A 19918-nucleotide genomic window follows, 5' to 3' on the forward strand; every position below is an offset into this window, starting at 1 on the left:
TCCCAGGGCCTCCAAACCTCTCCGGGAAGGATTCCTTCCTGATGTCCCATCTCAATCTCTCTCTTTCAGTTCAAACCCATCACCCCTTGTCCTGTCACTCCCTGCCCTTGGAAAAACTCTCCCCCCCCCAGCTTTCCTGCAGCCCCCCAGGCAGTGGAAAGTGCTCTGAGGGCATTTGCTTGATTTAACAAATAGCACAACAGAGACACTTCCCAGTGCCTCATCTCTCCACTGTAACGGTGCTGACTGTCCCTTCCCACCTCACCATGGTGAAGTGCAGTTACCGAGGGTCCAGCGCTGCGTTGCACAGGGACAACAAGTCACCCCTGCCCTCCGCCAGAGGCGGGCGGAGGTGCTGCAGGAGGGACAGCCCTGGCAGCCTGCCCTAAGGGAAACGCAGCCCCCTGTCCCTCCCACCCTCCATCTGCTGCGGGGTTACACTCCGGCCTGACGGTTCCCGGGTCCTGATCTTCTCCCGGTAATTCTGCAAACGTTGGCTTGGCTGTTGCAGACCACCAAATGTGCTTAAGAACACAGCAACGGAGAATTTACTCCAGGGAAGGGTTTTTCTGGTTTTCACACTGATAATCTCATGCTAAACTCACCACAGGTTGGGAAAATCTAAACGGCCACAGCTTCTACATGGCAGGGACTACCTAACTCTGGGGTTTTCCAGTATTGGTGCACTGAATCTTTTCTTTTTGGGGTGGCAGTAGGAGAGAAAAATCTCCCCTGGCAACACGTACTCTTGAAAGGCCCTTTCAAAGCCAACATTCCAGCAGTGAGAAGTACTTCAGCACGCTGCGTTCCCTCCCGCATTCTCCTTCCGTCCTTCCCCGCCTCCCCAGCCTATGCTCTTGGCATGGGAATGATGAATTCCCTTGCGGAATGGTTTCCTAAGACGGGGCGCATCACCTTCGTGCGCGGGGCTGGGGAAGCCCTGACGGTCAGAGGCTGTGTTCTTCCACGCGGCGCTATCAGTGTCTATGCTTCTCTGCAGCCAAGTGTCATCAGCTGCCCATACAGCACCCAGCTCTGGGCAGAAAAAACAATCGATGTATTCTGAAACACTGATCGTGTCAAATGGCAACGGGGTCGGAAGACGGGAATCATGCTGGGTGCAGGCGATTAAAAACTCACTTGGAAAATTGGTGCTTGCTGAGCCTCCATGGAATGAAAGGCATTAAGAAGGAAAACAGTAAGGAAGAGCATACAGTAGTTTTGCTCTGCAGTGGATAATGTCGAGTGTAAGAGGTCCAAGGAAGAACTGTGTGTCTTAAGGATTTTCTCTTGCGCTTCCAGAATAAAACCCGAGAGCCTTTGGAGAGGAGCCGCAAATCAAATCCAGACAGTAATCTCAGAAGCAGGAATTGGAAAAGAGCAAACAAATAAAGCATGTAAAGTAGGAGAGAGCACCTCCTGCCAGGAACTTATCATTTCTGACAATGCATCTCAAACAAAGAACTCCCCTTGCCATCAATCCTGCCGGGCAAGCTCCGATCCCACCCCCGGGAAGCGTCACCCCCTCCTCACTGCGGAGCGGTGCTGGGTGTTTGCACAAGTAGCTCACTGGGTGATCACCTCCCAGGGCGTCTGTGCAGCAGCACGTGCGGCGCAACACCAGTTCAGGCGCGAGAGCCAGGGGCACTGCCAGGCCGGGTCGAGTACGCTGTCCGCACCCCACAACTCCAACAGGCGCCCAATCGTCAGGGAAGCGTACCTGCATCTCACAGCCTTTCCTTGGCACTTGAGTTCACCTATCCCTGTCATTATTCCACTGTTTATTTTCCTTTTCTCTGGCTCATGATGGATTTTGGATCCGGGCTCATGTTTAAGGGTGGGTTTACCCTCCAGCCTGGCCAGGACAGTGTCCTGGGCCCATGGGACACCGCGGGGGCTCTCCAGCACTGCAGAATGATGGTGACGTGTCAGCCCCATCATCTCCATCCTCAACTCCAGTTATGTGTGCCAAGGGGATGCATCTCAGCACACATCACTGACACACGCGTGGGTCTGTCCCACCACAGACACATACTCAGCCCGATTGTGGCCCGAGAGCCAGGGGGGCGCAAAGGTTTGGTTACTGAGCTGCCTCAGCACAAGGTTCTCCAGAAATAAAGCCTGTTTGTGGGTTTAAAATCCGTACGTACATTTTAACGCATGTTTTTGGTGCCCAAAAACACTACTGCTTACTTAGAAGGGGATGCTATGCCACCCAGAGAGCAGCATTTGCTGCCCTGTCCCACTTCCCGCAACTGCCACGTCAGTGAAGAGGGCGGAAGACAAAGACTCCATCCTCATCCCGCAGCTGACAGCTAATGGCTGTTTTAAGTTTCATGTGGAGCAAGTTTTGCCCTCTGGAACACCTCTGTCACTCCAATGCCTGTCACACAGTCGCATGACTTCAGCTGAGAGCACGCTTTGGCCCCAGGGGTTTTGGTGACAATGGGAATCTGAATTAATTTCCCCAGCCAGAATGATAGTTCACGAGGTATAAAAGCCTCGGAATCCACGAGGTTCACGCATCCGCAATTAAAGTATTTAAATGGCCAGCTGCGTTACAGTTAATTTCCTACAGAACTTGGCGAAAAAGCCCCCAGAAGCTGGTCATTTCCTCCCGGCGTCAGGTACTCGCTGGTGCAGTTTGCCGAACTGTTTGCTCTGTGCATCTCTCAGTACGAAATACGCAGAGTTTATCCTAAGCAGTGTCGCAGTTCAGGATAATGATGGTTTCCCAGGACTGGGATGCATGCCCTTTGCATTTCTGCTCTCAGAGCAGCCAAATGCTAAGCCATACAATTGTTTTCTTCCTCAGAAGCAGCAGCTGGTCCCTTGGAAGACACCATAAGCATCTCTGCCGAAATCTGTGTAATTGCACATGTCGGCATGGTCTGTTCTTAACGGATCCTCTCCCAGACAAAACACACTTTCCTCAAGCTGGCTTTGAGGACTGTGTGTGTTTAAAAATAGCTTCAGGAAGACACACACATATATTTTGCTATAAACTGTGTACAATGTGCAGTGTGTACAGAATATTAATTCTTCAATATGTGATTTTGTGAGACTGCCTCATTGGCATCGTTACTGCTATACATGGGGCTGTTTTGTGTGCAAATACGATTCTAGACCCAAAGTTTTAGCTTGGCACAATCATAAACCAATGCAGATTTCAACCTGTTGCTGTGTAACAAGAGTGGGTTTTAAGATAAATCTTTAATATGCAGTAAGTGGCTATGTTACTCTTTTCTGATCGTACTTTGTCTAGCTAGAAAACTAATTAGCAGAATCTGGTGACCTGAATGTCAGAACCTCTGATATTTCAACAAAAAGCAAAATCCTTAATTCAACAGTTGACATATTGTAGGGAGATCTGCTGTACTCCCCTGCCTATCTCCTGTGACTCATGAAGATGAACTTTCTCTGGGGGCAAAGGGGGTGGGGTTTTGGCCAAAATAACTACAAACCATAAGCTCTAATTTCGAAGTTTGATGAATTCCAAGCAGCTCGATGGTATTTGGTTATTGCTCTAACCTAGGGATACCTGTCTGCAGATACAAGATACCTGCCCATAGACCCCACCGCACCGGGACTGTCCCCGTCATCACCGTGGGAGATCACCCCTTCGCAGGGGAGGTCTGGAGCCAAGCAGAGCGGCAACCCAAAGCTCCTCAGTCCCGAGCAGGATCCTCAGCAATCCTGTTCAGCTGAGGGACGCTTCACTGCCGTAAGCCTCCTCCCTCTGCCAGGCATCAGGGGAGCCATTATTTCAGGGGCTTTGTAATGGACTGCGGAGTCCGTTACCCCCCAGCTCCCCAGGGCGGGTGGAGATGGAGCTGACAGTGACTTGAGGTTGTTACCAGCTGATTTCACGGACCTGGTGATACTGACTCGGTGGCACTAATCAGGTGAGATTAAAAGGACAGCACAGGCGGGGAGACGGACTCACCAAATTAAACACTCGCACTACAAAAGCTTTCTACCCAAAGTGCCGCCCACCTCAGCCCCGACCTGTCCCCTCTTCTGGGGCAGGCAGAGTGGTTAAGCCTTCGGGGCTGTCAATCCTGAACCAGTCAGCGGCACTGAAGAAAAAAAAATCACTTAAAAATAAAATCTAGCTCAAACTGAGTTGTGTAATAAACCAACTGGCACCCAAGTAAATCCATCAAATAACCAAACAGCATTTTCACTGCTTCCAGAAAGAGTCTGGACTCCTGGAGTGAGCTGATGTCTGTGCCAGTGACGGCAAAATAAAGCTGTTCAGTAGCGTAGTGGTAGGGGCTCAGAAATACAATAGATGGAGAAAGACTTTACGTACAAGTCCGTAATGCTCTTGATCACATACACTAATGGTGGAGCAGCTGCAAAACGTGCAAATGAGATGCCCTGGCTCTGTTTTCAGAGCTCCTGCAGCAATAGTTGCATTTAACAACTCCAGGCAGGCGCTTCTTTCTGTGAATTGTCCTAAGAATGTGCCGTGGGTCTGCAGCAAGGAATTGTTCCCCAAAATTCACTATCATCTAAATGGGAGAACTGCAGCATTCCCTCCTTTCCCTAGGAACTTCTCCCCTGGTTCCTTGTAGCAGTTACTGTGCTGGGGTTAGAGATCACTGTGCCCAGGGGCTGTTGAATAAGATCCTCTGTCACTCATGTTTTTTGTCTGGAAGAAGGAAGAACCTTCTTCAGATTCCATCTGTTTCAGCTGTTACCTTTCCTGCCTTTCTGGTGCTATTTTTACTGCACATTAGATAAAGATAGGAAAATCAGGTCTTCTCTTGTTTTAACATTAATTATAGGGAGTTCAAGATAAGGTTTGTGTAAGAAAAGTAGGGGGTAGGAATGATTTGAATTTTACTTTCATTGTAATTAGACAGGAAATTATGAAAAGGTGAAAAGTAATTAATTGGAGTGCTTTCCTCTAGCAGGCTAACAAGAAAAGTGCGTTCTCGCAGGGTGCATGTCGCATCATCGAAGCGCCACTGTTCTAATGTATGCCTCTGCCTGGCACACGGAGCCTGTTTCTACTGCACTTTGCACGTGGGAGGAATGGGCAGGATGAGGCCCTCTGACTCCCCTCTGTTCAATTGAGGGCCCTTTCTTTTACAACAAAACAGGCTCAGGGAGTCTGTGGTGTAAGTCCATGGAAGCCATTGGAGAGATTCATTTGAACCATCAGTCAAGCTCCACGTAACTTGCAAAGGACATGAAAACATGACAAATCTGAGAAAGAATTAATTGGGCAGCTGCCTCCCGTTCATCCGTACACTGCTGCGATAAACACTGAGACTGAGGCGCTGTCCTCGCTCACGTGACGCTGCTTTGTGGGTGATGTTTACGACTACCACCCAACTACAATGTTTTCGGAATCTTTCTTCATGTGAAATTACTGTGGTTGAGGCTTTTTACAGGCACTTTTACAGGGAGGAAAAAAGGGACGCATGGACCTTGCAGTCCATTACATGGAGCTTCTAACTGTGCCCAAACCCCTCAAGGTTAGAATTCCCTCTGTAAGACAACCACCTCACCAACCAGTGTTCCCTTCGTCACTGATGTTGGTCTAACTCTTTATTTCCCTCCATCTACCGCTCCAAGGGAGCAAAGGAAACCCACTGTAACGGGCCAGCAGAACTTCAGCAGCGCTCACACGTCCTGACAGGATGGAGGAGGAGGTCCTTGCCGTGCTACGACCGCTCTCATCTTTTCTTTCAAGGCGTTTTTTCCCCCAGCTGTGAAGACTGAGGCCCCACGGTTGGGCACGCACATGGCTGGGTTCATCCTGCCATGCCTACAGCACCTTTACTGCCTGTCACCAGAAGAGCTGAATACTTTATGCATAAATTCTATCAAGTTCCCTCCAGCTCTTTCTTTTCAGCTTCACAACCCTATTTAGCTGTGGTTTGCAGGAAAAGCGGGACACTGGGAGAGAATCCCCCGAGTGAGCCTGTGGCAGGCGACCACTGAAGTTAATGAGACTCAGTGGAGATGAGGATTTTGGCCATTCAGAGTCAAGAGCTGCAGAAACTACATAAAGCAGGATGAGGCTGGGAAAAGGACGTATTTCTCTGCCTTGTTTGCAGATAAAGAAGCGAGATTCCAAGGGGAATGAGTGATTTACCCACAGTCACACAGGAAATCAGCAAGAGAGACAGAAATTAATGCTGAGAAGCATTTCAGTGTCCTAATCATAAAGCCAATCTTTTCCCTCAGATGCAAACAGCATTAAATGTTCCTTTCAATAATGGAATAAGCTAAGAGTTTCACAGACTTAGTGATGTTTCCATCAAAAGACTTCAGAGGGTTGGTCGGTTTTACGACCTATGTCCAGCTGTAGGGACCAGGGACTGTAGCTGAACTGAGCAAGTTTGGCTGTGAGATTCCTTTGAGGATCCAGTCACGCTAAGGTCGGAAAATGCAAGGTCAAAAAGTAATAGGTGTATTTCATTATATTTACCACTAATTAGGTAGGCTTTGAAAAATGTGGACTGAAATATTGTCTTGCTGGGAAGCTATTAAACTGTTCGGCTGAGGGAATATATGGCTTAGAATAGGAAAGATTCACATCTCTTGCCTACAAATAAATCGCACATCATCTATCGACTTGACCATCTCTGAGTAGTATTTATGTCAACGTGGTATCTCGGTAGCTGCCCGGATAAGCATGTTTTGTATAAACACATAATAGCCTGAGCCAAAGTCTGTTTTTATTTAAACCAGCCTCAATTCATTGCGTCTTAATTGAAAATAATGGTGTTACAGCAGTGATCAAAGAATCGTCTCATTAATTGTCTGTTAACGCATTAGCTATTAAACAGGAATTAAAGGTTAAGAATGCAACACCCTCTGTTCTGCCCAAAAGAATATGAATATTTCTCCAATTACAAAGAAACAATAAAGGCAGAATTAACGGTGAAAAGAAGCTTAAGATTAGGCAATTATATCCAAAATGCCTGACAACTCTTATTAGAGGGTTTAGCAGTACGACCTATATAGAAAAGGCAACACAAATTTGGAAGCAAAGTCAATATTGACTTTACCAAAGGGGCTTGTAAATGGAATATGCATTTTTCTGAAAAAATATAGGCACGTAAACCCTGTGCTAAATTTTAACTCGGCTAATTAATTGCTATGCATTCAATCCTGCAACCAATACGTGTATCTCCAGTTAAAAAATCATGTCTGAACAGCATTCAGTCTGAGCACACCCCGCAGCAATTTGGGACTGAAATCCATTATAAAGATGCTGTGATTTTCACAGAAGTGACAGTACTCCCATTTTACATCACCAGGATGAGGCAGGATTAACTCAGGGCAGAGCACATTCGGACCTCTTGTTGTTGTTCATTAAGTCAATACAGAGTGTCAGGTACCAGATCTGGGCAAGAATCCCAGGGGCGTTCTCTTCTGTCAGTGATTTTACACCAAATAATTTCACAGAACAGTCAAAGACCTGACTTATACCCAACTTAGTCACTACCAAAACCAAGGGGGAATTATAGTGCAAATCTTGTAACCCCTGAGCAGAATTCTGGCATGTGGTTTGGCCCGCCCTAACCAGATCACGGAAAGGAATGGGAGGACACTCACACACAAGTTGAAGGTGCTTTGGAGCAGGTCTAATTCCACCCAGAAATACAATGTGTTTTGAAAAAACAAGAAAGGAAGATGGTCAAAGGGCAAGAGCTTTGCTTTCCTGAAGCGTATAAATCCACAGCTGGGAACTGGAAATCTTGTCTCTGCTCACAGAGGCCGTGACAAGCCTTATTTAGTTGCCGGCTTCAGTGGACCTTTTAAATTTGGGAACCAGAACAACTTTGTGCCCAGCTTTGACAGGATATCCATATGGACAATTCCTGTTTGAACGAAATGGACTTTAAACAGGCAGTGCTTCGAAATGCAACAATTCCCTGATGTCTGCAGATACTAATTGTATTAGTGGAAGAGGAATGGGAGTCTTTTTCCTGACCTTTTCTTAGCAGGTTCAGTCCAGTGTTCTCTAACTACAGCAAGTCCTAGAAACACCAGAAACTCACTTAATCAAAACAAAAGTCCACATATACCATCTTTGAGTCTTGGATCTGATTTTCTGAAGTGCAAAGAAAACAGTGTCTCAGCAGCACAGTGATGATGTATAACTTGGTGCTCGAGTTTACAGTATGAACAATCCATTGCGAGCTGGTAAGTAATAGCACTAATCAGGTAATAGCTGTATGGTACACAGCAACAAAAATTAGCAAAATTTATCAAGAGAGTCTGCTCCATTGACAATTAAATTAGTCATAAACAAAGATAGTCATTCATGTCCCTTGTGGTAAGGGCTTTCACGGAAATTTGGTTTCCAGAAAAAGAAAATGTGATTTTTTCTTTTCCCATCTGATATATAAGGGAAAATATAGGATGTAGAGTGCAGGCTAGAGACTCAAGAGCCCTATTCTGTCACCGGCTGAGGGTAGACAGCAGGACAGTCCCTTTCATGAGGAAGGAGTATTACACCGATGTCCTTTGCAAAACGCTCTGAACACTGCTCAGCACTGCTATTGCATAGCTAAGCCCCAGGCTATCAACTTCTCCGGGCACGCAACTGCACACATGCCTCTGCCCAACAATCTGAGTGTTACTGCTGAGTGATTTGCCTTCATGATAAATGGAGATAAATCCTAAGGAAAAAAGCTGGAAGCAAGCAGAGGTTGCCTGACTAAGGCTTTTGCCCAAACCCATCCTGCCTTTCCTGTAGGTACCTGGGATCAGCTGGATGTCATCCTTCACCCACCTATAGATCTCAGAAAGAGGAAACCTCTACAAAATGCACAGTAGCTCTGTAAGGGCAAAGGAGTTTCTTTGCCACTGGACATAAAACAAATAGCTCTGCTGTGTGCAATTCTTTACCCAGCTAAACTACATAAACATTTATCTGACAAGGTGCGAGCTACCTTTGCAGTCTTATTGACAAAGAGGTTATAACAACAGGTTAAGAGTGCCCGGGTACAGGATGTGGGTCTCGAATGCCATCTGAAGAGGGCTCCTAGAAGTGCTCAGGTCTGGAATACATTCACGTATGACACAACTGATACCTAGGATATGAGGAGGAACTTGTTTCTTGAAAGCTACAGGGAGAATTTATAAGAAGATCTAGAGGTTACAGGATTACTGTGTGTAAAAAGGATGACAATGCTACCCTATTTTTATAGCACTTTTTACAGCACTTTCCTGGAGCTGAGACAAAGGAACGATCTTTTGAGGACTACCCTCAGAAACTCATAAATAATACCATAAAAACCCTCCCCTATATAGAATTCATTGTAGTAAATTCTGAAGTTAATTTAAAACAAGCAAAACTAGCCCCAAACCACACAATAAACCGAATAAACCTATTAAAGATATCCAAAAGTACCTCTTTTATGTCTAAAAATGAGCTAAAAGCTGAAAGCCGTGCAGTGGTGTCAGAAGTCACACAGTCAGTGTCTTGATGAAGCCCCATTAATGCTATTTTCATCTCAGTGTCAGGGAAGGACAACCAGTTGAGCACATTATTAAAAAAAAAAAAAAACCCAACACAAAACCAACATGTTTGAAAAGCTCCCAGCTCTTACTTTAAGAATATTTGCAATATGGTTGTTCTTTTCTATTCTCTGTCCTGCTCCTCTAGATTTTGGTACAATTCTGTACCTTTAAAGATAAGAAATTCCTGACTGGAAAGCAGGTGATGCAGTCGGAAGCGTGTGGGAAACCTGGCTGTACAGTTACACCCTGTGGCATTATTGCTACTAAATCACGGGTGTGGAAAAGCCACACGAGAACAAAGATCCCCGTGTGGGGAGCTGACTTTTCCCAAGCGGGACTGTCAGACAGCACGTTCTTTCTCACTATAACCAGCTGGCCAGCAAAGAAAGGCCAGGGCTGCTCCTTCAGCATCCCTGACCCTCTTCTGCCGCACCCCATGGAACACACCAGCACAAACGGGTCCGCATCACTCTACCGAAACGTGCTAACCCTGCGCAACCTCTGAGTCCGCGCTCCCCGTCGTGTGGTGGGAACAACCCGCCATGTGACCTGTAAAATGACTGGACCGTGTCAAATCCTGAGCGTGAGCCGGGTCCCAAGATGGTGGGGGCGGAGGAGAAAAGGTTGAAAACTCGCTTCCCACTCCTGTGGGTGCCTTACCTTTATGACGTCTTCATCCGCCGATCTGCACTCGGTGGAGTCAGAAACATCGACCACAGACCCGTCCTCCTGCACAGCAACCACCTTGACCGGAACAGAGACCGTTTTTCCCGTCAGAATGGCCGTGTTGAGCACCTCCGTGTCCTGCATGCACACACACACAAACGAGGGACGGGCGTTAGAGCAGCGTAACGCCTTGAGAACGCACAGGGCTCAGACCGATGACCCAAAACCCTGCCCCAGAGGGACGGGCAGAGGAGTGACCCCTCCGTGCGCTCGCCCTTGGGAGCTCCCCACAGTCAATGGTTTAACAGCTTTCTGAGTCAAAAGTTCCAGCTTTGACAAACACACGGATTTACTGGTTTTGACCCATTTTCAGGTTTGGCTGCCGTGGCAATGAAATCTGTAACACAATTATGTGCAGTTTGGCAGAACCCCGGAACTATTTGGGTACCATCTCCAGAGGGTGTCAGCGACTCCTCCCACCCCTCTGCCCCAGGTCATGGCCAGTGGCTTGGGAAGCGGTTAGCAAGCATTACAACAACAGCATTTCTTTCTTACTGTTCCCGCCAACAGTGTTACGCATCAGCCATTTTTCCTTTTGGGGACATAAACCCATGGTGACAAAAGACCTGTGGATACAGTAGGGTATTCCAAACTAAGCAATGCCATCCACGTACAATTCTTTTCATCTTTCCCAATCAAAATCCCACCTAGAGATGTTTTACTGCATTTATCTCTAATCCTGATGAATTCAGAGTGCTGGCACCCTAACGACTCCATGAGCACAGCCTGCCTTCATGTCTCAGTATGGCCACGGTTTGATTAATCACCCCAGGTGAGTTGCTGCGGAGGTCCCTGCCTTGCGTACGGGGAGCAGAAGGGTGTGCTCACTGCAGACCCCAGAGCTGACACACAGCGGGACAAGGAGGGTTCAGGGAGATTCGGTTTGGCCGTCTCAAAAAGCCCGCAGTAGGAAATACGGTGTCGAATCAACCCGCCTCTCAGTTTTCAATTTCCATAAAACTAATTGCTTGCCTGGGGGGGGGAGAAAAAAAAAGGTTGCTTCCAACTAATCTGACTTTAAATTCCATTATTAGGATTGGTGGAAGGAGAAATGGATTTTAGTGAAAAATCTGATGGCAGCTTGCACAGGGAGATATATTCACTCCCATTTGCTGCTGTCTGCGCGCTAGATTGATAGAAAGTAATGGGCATTGACCACAAGCTAAGGACAGCTGCAGAGACCAATAAATACTTGCAACTAAGATGTATTACTAATCAATATTCGGAAACTTCTACAAAAAGCACCCTGAATTAAATGAGTTGAAGTACTAATAACACCAGTGCCAGCTAACTAATACAGTCTACTACATAGACTGCATGGGCAGTCATGCTCCAAGAAAAGCACCAAAGCATGTACTCGAGTCCATTTCTGTTTGGAACCGCACTGAGGACATGCGCAGCTTGACACTTGGATGTGATTTAAGCATGTGCTTAAGTGTTGTTCTGAATAGAGGTGCTTTTCTGAATGACACCTCGCAAGACACATACACTGCCTTTGCTCTGTTCGCTGGGAGGCACAAACCAGATGTTTTACCCCGGAAATGACATCTGGGTTTTGTTTATGCTGAATGGGCTCATTTACAGTCAGCTGCCATCCATGAGGGAGGGACACAGGGCAAGAGGAGTATGTGACAAAAGTGGAAGTGTGAAAGAACAACTGAAGACCCGTTAGAGCAGTACCTTTGGGGACACGCTGGTTTTGCCAAGGTCACAAACGCCACTAACTCTGCTTCCACACCCACCCCGTTAGCACAGCCACGTAACCGCCACGTGTCGGGACAGGCGGCACTTGCTTGCAACGCATCTGATCCAAACCCACCCGAGTCAGACGAAAGCCGCCTTTTGACTTCAGTGGACTTGGAACCAGGTTCAGGCCTGAACTAATTTCTCCCTTGGTTTTGCAATGTTGGTTGCATCACCCTCATGTGACAGAGGCTGAACAAAACCTCTAGCCTCCTTTTAGCTCTAAGTGCTGCTTGGCCACCAAGCTGAAGTCAGACTGATGCTCTGAAGGAGAGTGCAAGGTTTATACGGACATTTGCATTCCTTTCAGAAGGAAACGCTGTGAAGATGAGCCTGAGAGGTCCGAGAAGAGGCACCTCTCGACCCCCTGCTTGTGGGTACTCTGAAATGTGCTCATCCTGCTCTTGACACAGGCACTGTCCTGAACCTTCCCTCCTTCCCAGGTACGCACCGTGCCAATTAGCCGGCGCTGCTTCACAAACGCTACGCCGCGCTGGTAAGCAATGCTGCTGCAGAAATCAATATCTCAGATGCCTGATGCCTGGATAGAGTGCTACACAAGTATAATAGGCTGTGTAAAGACCTTCTTAAGAGCTGGATATTTATAGACTGGAAAAATATGTTTCCTCTGAGGAAGAAATACGAAGGCAGAACTGAACTAATTGGCCATCCATTAGATCTATAAACAGACTATTTTGTTAGTGCATCTTCAACAAGAAATCGCATTTCATCTAGATTCTCCTAGGCTTGTTTTATATTTCCATGCTAGGGTTTACAGCAGGAGAAAGCGTTACTACATTTAAGATAGCTGTGCTGTTATCAGCATCTGAAATGTAGAGGGGCAATAATGCTGAATTACGTGGGCAGGTCCTCCCGTGTTGCACAGCACCCAGGGACCACCAGCACCAACTTCCAATTGCTGACGCTGCAAGATCCCAGGTGAAAAACTGGGAATCCCTTCCTTTTTCTCTTCTCAAGGGTTTCTGTGGTGGGATCTTGACCAAAACCTTTCATTCAAGCAGCCCGGGTCAGAGGCACACATTCACATTGCAGGCTCTACCCCTGAATAATAATGATGTGCATGTTTATCTCAGCTCCTTCTCTGTACCTGAATGCATTAGCACTTCAGCAGAGCTCTTCTTAATTACAACTGTAACCTGCTAATAGCATTTCTTTGTTGTCTGAAGGAATCTACTTCTTATCCAGCCTAGGCTAAATTAAAATTTAATACAACATCAGGTCGCAACAGAACTAGGAAGCAAATGACAGCTGTTTAATTAAAACCTAAAGCTGATTAGATGGCACTACTGAGAGAAATACTCAGGAGGAAGAGCAGAAAACTACAGAATCTGGAGGCCAGGATAATGGCTTTATTTAAATATGAATAAACCCTGCACAGCCACAGTAACTGTTGACAACTCACTGCTCTGGACAAATGGGGGACTGGGAACAGGAGAGCGCCAAGAGTCGCAGTAGAGCTGTGATTACCAACACTGCTGTTACCTGTGTCTGTGACCAGAGCCATGGTTTGCTGAGGAATGACTACAGTAGGTAGAGACGAACCAGCTGAGGAACTCCAGGCACCAAGTTCCCAATAATTAGCCTTTAACCACCACCACAGCGATCAAAATACTCCTTAGGCACTAAGTACGCCTTAGGGCTCTATGGCAGCTCACCCAGCTGCTGTGAGCCAACACGACACAGGCTCTGCTCCTCTTCTGGTTGAAAACCAGAGACATGGAGAAAAAGGTGATGCGCCGCACAAGAAAGCATCTCAGGAGCTGGACTCCAGCGACCAAGACCCCAGCCCGAAGCTGCCACTGCATCGTTCCCGCCGCTTCGGGAGCAGCCAGCACCCTCTCCACATCTGGCAGGGCACAAAAGCCCCACGCCAACCCAGCGTACCGTGACAGAGATCATCCTTGTGCTTCATGCACAAGCTGGGTGTGTTTTTTTAGAGGTTAACAAAACATGCTACAGTACAGTAAACCCATTAAAGACTCAATTGTAAATCAGGAGGGAAACCTGAAGCCAACCCGATTCCACTGACAAATGCTACAGCTAAATGCCTTCTGGCACTTGGTAGCAACGACTGTCTTTAGTGAAGTCGCAGGGCTGGAACATTTGTCTGCAGAACTGCATTCCTTCATTATTATTTTTCTCCCCAGAGTTTTCCCAGCAAAGATACATGTGTAATATTAGAAGGAATCTTTAGGAACCAGTTCAACTGCTCGGAAACAGCATCTCTTAAAAAATGTAAATTATAGGGCAGACTGTGACATGTGGGCTGGGCTAGGGGAGGGGTTTTAATTTGATAAACTATTCACCACCTTTTTCTTCAGATCAAAGAGCAAGGCAATGTAAATCCATTAAGCAAGCTTAATATATAAATTAGATGCTTTGCTGAAATTATTATAATCCAAAGCAATTCTGTACCTTTTCCCCCTCAGCTGAATACCATCGCAGGTCGCCAGTACGTATTAACGAAGCCCGGTCACTAGAAAGCTATTTATATTTTCCACCATTATATCAGGCAAGAGACACCATTTTGCACCCACCGGTGAGAATGAACAACGGGGACTGTGTGCTGACACTGTTGTGTCAGAGTTAAAGGTCATCCTTTATCCCCTTTGTTTACCTGCACAAGAGCTTTACTTCATACTGGGATCCCAACGGAAGGACAGGCAGGTGCAGGAGAAAATCATTAATGTAGATTGAACCATACAGAGAGGCTCTTAATCACCAGTTCTTAGAGAACAATGTAAGCAGCAACTATTAGCCTAATTGAGTGTCATTCTAGGTGTATATTACAGTGTGCGCTGCAAAAACAATTTACTGTGGCACAAAAAAGCATCGTACAGAGACTCCAAAGTGGAATCTTATTTCAGAGCTTGCCTTCTTGCCACAGACTGAAGGAAGCTCTTAACAGAGCGTACCTGGCACGCACCATCAGCTGGAGTGGTAATTCTGTCCTGGAGTTTATGGAAAGCAAAGCTGAGATTTATTCTATTTCCATGGGGTTTTTTTATGAAGGAAATTCAGCTCGTTTTGAGGCTTATGCAGGATGAATAAGCAAAACCTGCTGCTGAAGGTGAAGCACAGATACTGTCGTATCTGTGACCTGAGGCAGTTTGGGTTTATTTTTTGTAACACAGAACAGATCTGCCCATTGTGGTTTAGGCCTAGCCGGCAACTCAGCACCACACAGCCACTTACTCACTCCTCCCCCAGTGGGATGGAGAGGAGAAAACAAGGAAACACCTGTGGGTTGAGACAAGGACAGGGAGGGATCACTCACCGGTTATGGTCACGGGCTAAACAGGCTCAATCTGGGGAAGAACCACAGGACGTAACGTCGGGCAGAAGGAAGGTCACTCACACTGGTATTTACACCGTGTTTAGAGATCAGACAGTACTTGAGCATCCTTCCAATAGACATGTGCCTCTCAAGTGAGTGAGTGGTAACCATTTTAAGCATATTTAGAATGTCACAATTCATTTAAAGATGTTTGGGTTTCACTTTTTATTCCAAAAAGCCAGTCATATTCTGACTTAATAAATTTGTGGGCCACCTCCAACTGAAATCAAACAACATCCCCCTGAATTCAAGAGGATACAAAATGGGTAGAGCTGTCTACTCAAGAGCAATGACATGGGCTTCCATACAAACCGATACACTAATGATTGTTTTCAAATTACATGAAATAACAACGTGAACACTCCTCAAAGGCATTGCTTTTTCCACAGAAAAATCTAGGGAGGCCATGCTTTGCTTCACTTCTCTAATTCCTGTCCTAGTTGTCCCAATTTCTTTTGGAGCGGGCTGGAAGGAGGGTTTTCTGGGGGAAATTCTATGCCACCGGTGCAATGGGAGAGCTGGCAACTCACCGGCTTGAAAAGGCTTCAGTTTCACAAGTGCAAAACCACAGACATCAAAACATAAGGTTTCGTATCACATGAGTTTACTGCCACAATCTGCGTGCTCGTCTTCTGCCATGAGTGCTACCTGGGCAGAAATCCATGTCCTTCTGTAATAACAGCTGTTTAATGCTATAGAAGAATGCACAAATTAATTACAGCGTGTCTACACGACTTCCCAACATCCTGCAAAAGCATCCTCCCCTGGAGGGAGCGGGGGTTCTCTTTCTGCTGCGGACACGGTGACTTGCTTCGTTAAGCCATTCGCAGAGTGGCTACGGCTTAAGAATCCCTGTTTAGGAGGGGAAATACATGGGAAAGCAACTGTGACATCGTGCAAAGTCCTCCGAAATCCCCTGGCAGTTGTCTAGCATTCGCTAGGCAGGGGGCTCACAAGAATGGATTTTGTATCTCCTCCCTCAGCGTAGTTCAAACACCAGAGTAAGCCCAGAGCTCATAATGGACCAAGTAAATTCAATAAAAACTGCATTTTCTGGACACTGCTAGACGCACATACTTATTAACTACATTTGAGAAGCACATTATGGAGCTTAAAATGGAATAGAGATCTACTAGATGCTCACATTCACCATCCTGCAAGGAAATGATATCGTTTTCTGAAGAACACGGACCTGATAGGAAAGACCCAGGAAAGAAAGTCTCCTTCTTTGCCTTACCCAAACAAGTGTTTTTCTTTTTCTTGCAGATGGTCTGTCTTATCGGCCAGGACCAGACTGCTGTACTGACTTATTTTACCCATTTAAGTAACTCCATGGGCTTGCATTCACCTACCCTCGAATGTGAAGCGCACACTGATCCGGGACTGGCTTTTCAGACAGCAAACGCTGTGGAAGCAGACTGCTTCCCGCTGTCTGCTCCCCCTCGGAAAGGCCATGCTCCCCCAAAAGTGCCTGCGGCGCGTGATTCACTCTCTGGCAGCTCCTGTCCTCGGCACATCTCTGAGGATGGCGTAAGTGACATTTTGGAAGTTTTATCTCTCTCCTTTGCCTATTAAAGGGCTCAGATGTCTAGTTTAGGCTTGATGGCTAGAATTAGGGGGGAGAAACTCTACCCCTTTCTGCTGTCAAAGTTATACCCAAGCAGTACCTGCACATTACAGTTACTCCTAGGAGTAACAGTACTCCTGGCAGTTTTTACAGCAGCGCATGTTACCTACAGTGCCACTAGCTTCGCAAACGATGCAGGCAGGCCTTTCATCTACCTCACTTTGCAATGCTGCCTACTGCTGTACCTGGTGCCCTGAAAATCAAAAGCAGGAGAACATTTCCATAGCCAGCCCAGGCGTCCTTGCACTCACTCATTTTGGGAGCATCCATCAGCTGCACATTGCTCATCCGTGCCCTGCCACTCTACCTGAACGGAGTGCTGCCATTCAAGCCTTCACCATTTATCAAGCCTTCAGCATTTACTTTCGCTTAACCAACCTCCACAGAAGATGTCTCCTGCCTGTGTTTAGACCACTTTCAATAACAAGAAAAAACAACCGTTTCTTGACAAAAATCAAAAAGCATAAAAAAGACACCTTTGAGAATATTTTCTTCTGGGGGAAAAAAAAAAGCTAAAATTAAGTATTGTGATTTTTTTCAAACAGGAATATTGGTTTATTTCAGGTGAGTTTTTGAGAGTCTTCTGTCTGATCTAAGGACTGAGGTGTTTTTCTTCCTTCCTTCCTCTCCTTCTTCTTGGCTTGAATTTTGTCTTCATCATAATTTCCAGTCTGCTCCTGTTGTACCAGTTCTGCCTTGTTCTCACATGCCCCTATATCTGATGACTCCTTTTTTCCCCCTCAGATTTTATAAAGGACACCCTCAGTTTTGTCCAAGTTCAGAATGAAATTCTTTTTTTGTTTTCACGACTCAATTTCTCAGTGAACTCTTGTGCAGTGTGTTTATTTCCAGCAGACTGGGACAACACCACCTGCGTTTCAAAAGCTGAGCCACTGCTTTCGGAACATCACTGTTTTTCCAGAGTCCGTTGCTTTTAGGAGACACAGTCCCTCAAACTACAGAATGTTTTAAAAACCCGTGGGCATAGAAAGACCCTGACTAGATTCTGCTCTCCGCTAGACCAGTGCAAGAGGCAGTAATTGTAAAGACCATGATGTTACACAAATGTAAAAGTCCTGTGAAATCAGGATCATGCTATTCAGTTTTTCATCTTTTCTGCTGTCTCTCATCTGTATTAAAAATTACATATTGAATGATTTATTTAAATTACTCCTTACAGTATCTTGTCTTTCCACCATACTTCAACACCAGTCCTCCGCTCTGTCAAGGACAGCAGGACAGTCATCTTCACCATACACCTAAAATAACTGAGGCAGAAGAAATCCCACCAGGCCAGTGACGGACCAAGAAACGGAACCCACATTCCCCATCCCCACGCTTTTTCTGAGAGGTTGCGCTCAGACTCGCTGTCTTCGGGTTGTTGGTTCTGTACAGTTTAAATACCAATTCCACATCTTTCCTACTAAACGGCATTTTTGCATACCCAGTACAATGCTGAGCGTGTGGCGTCTCAAACAGTTCATTTATTGGTTGGTTAGCTGAAATTCGGCTGTGCAGCAAAACAGATACCAGTGACCGGGAAGAAACAGAGGGCTACCAACAGAGCAGCCCATAACAGATGCGAGGGAGGACAGAAATACTGCGTTGCTTGTCACCTTTCTTAAGTGGAAAATGATCACGGCACCCTCGCACACACGCTAATGCCAGACAGCTGAATGCACTCAAGAAAGAACACGGAATACCGCTCAATATGAAACTATGGCAAAACAGTTCTGCTTGGAGAGACTTCCAATGTCATCTCACCGGGGGTTCGAAATGGGGCAAGACGACAGCAGACAAGGGGGATGACACTAATGTTTCTCAGGAACAGAAATAGAAAGTGACAGTATTATTGGTTTTCGATAGACACATTCTATAACCTGACAAAGGTCTTCCACTTGCTATTCTGTGAGAGCAAGAACATATCAAAATCACAGCATGTTTCCTTGATAAGGAATTTTAACAACGGTCCCTTGTCCTTACACCTCAGCACCAAACTCAGTCCAAGCAGGGACTCCAACACAGTTTAAAAACTTTTAAACTGTTTGTGTATGAAGTGGTGGCTGACTTGGTTTTCCACCTCAACAACAGGCACTGAAGGACAGAAGGAAAATTCAAAAAGACTTCTTTCTGTCTTTGGTTCCACAGCATTATCCTTGTAATTAGCCTGCAGAAGTCATTAAGACATTATTCAGATTCCAACTTTACAACCTATTTCTTTAGAACCTGTTACATTAGGAGTAATGGGAAAAATACTGATCTTCCAGAAAGATAAACTTTCCAGTTTAAGGTCCAGCAAGAGAGGGAAAGGAAAATTACCCAGTTCGTGTTGAAGAACTCATCTGCAGGAGCTGTCTCAGTGGAGGAAAACAACTCCCATTTGCTGCCATTTAACTTGATGTGAGACACGAAATCACACGGCCCGACTCCGTCGCAAAGAGAACTTACATCACCACTATTGGACTGTTCAAATGAAATTAGTATTTGCTATTCGCCTCCATTAAGGAAATTTATCTTCCCTAAAATTGGCTGTTAACCATTCATTCTTAACTTTTCCTCTAAAACCAGGCAGATTGCCAAGTGATAGTGCATTTATTTCTCCTTTTGCAGCACCTGTTTCAAGTTGTTTACTGTTGTAAGGTGGGAAGAAGGCCGGCCCTAATGCCATAGACCCTCTCGTTCTGCAGCTGCCGGGGTCCTCCTGCTGCACAGTGCCTGCTCCTGCTAAACGGACAGACAAACACAAGGGAAGGTGCTTTTACAGAAGACAGAGCTTAAGGAAAGATCAGGTTCTCTGACATTTTGACACATCATTTTAGCAAAGGATAGACAAAGGAAAAACTGTTGTACCTAAAGGCCTTCATAAACCTAACGCAGAATTCCAGCTTGAAAGTGCTCTCAGTTGAAAGCACCCCCACACAATTACCACACAGCAAAGAGCAAGCTCTCCTCACCCTGTCATTTTGGCT

General features: G+C 46.1%; 1 protein-coding gene across 1 annotated transcript in view; it reads right to left on the minus strand.

The window, feature by feature from the left end:
- TMEM132B (transmembrane protein 132B) overlaps positions 1-19918 on the minus strand; it is a 210470-nt gene that overhangs the window by 25354 nt on the left and 165198 nt on the right. The window contains exon 5 of the mRNA XM_010150904.1: positions 10156-10299. Coding sequence (XP_010149206.1) covers positions 10156-10299 — 144 coding nt within the window. The remainder of the gene's footprint in view (positions 1-10155; positions 10300-19918) is intronic.

This window comes from Eurypyga helias, unplaced genomic scaffold (genome assembly GCF_000690775.1).
Source record: "Eurypyga helias isolate BGI_N326 unplaced genomic scaffold, ASM69077v1 scaffold414, whole genome shotgun sequence".
Classification (NCBI taxonomy): Eukaryota; Metazoa; Chordata; class Aves; order Eurypygiformes; family Eurypygidae; genus Eurypyga; species Eurypyga helias.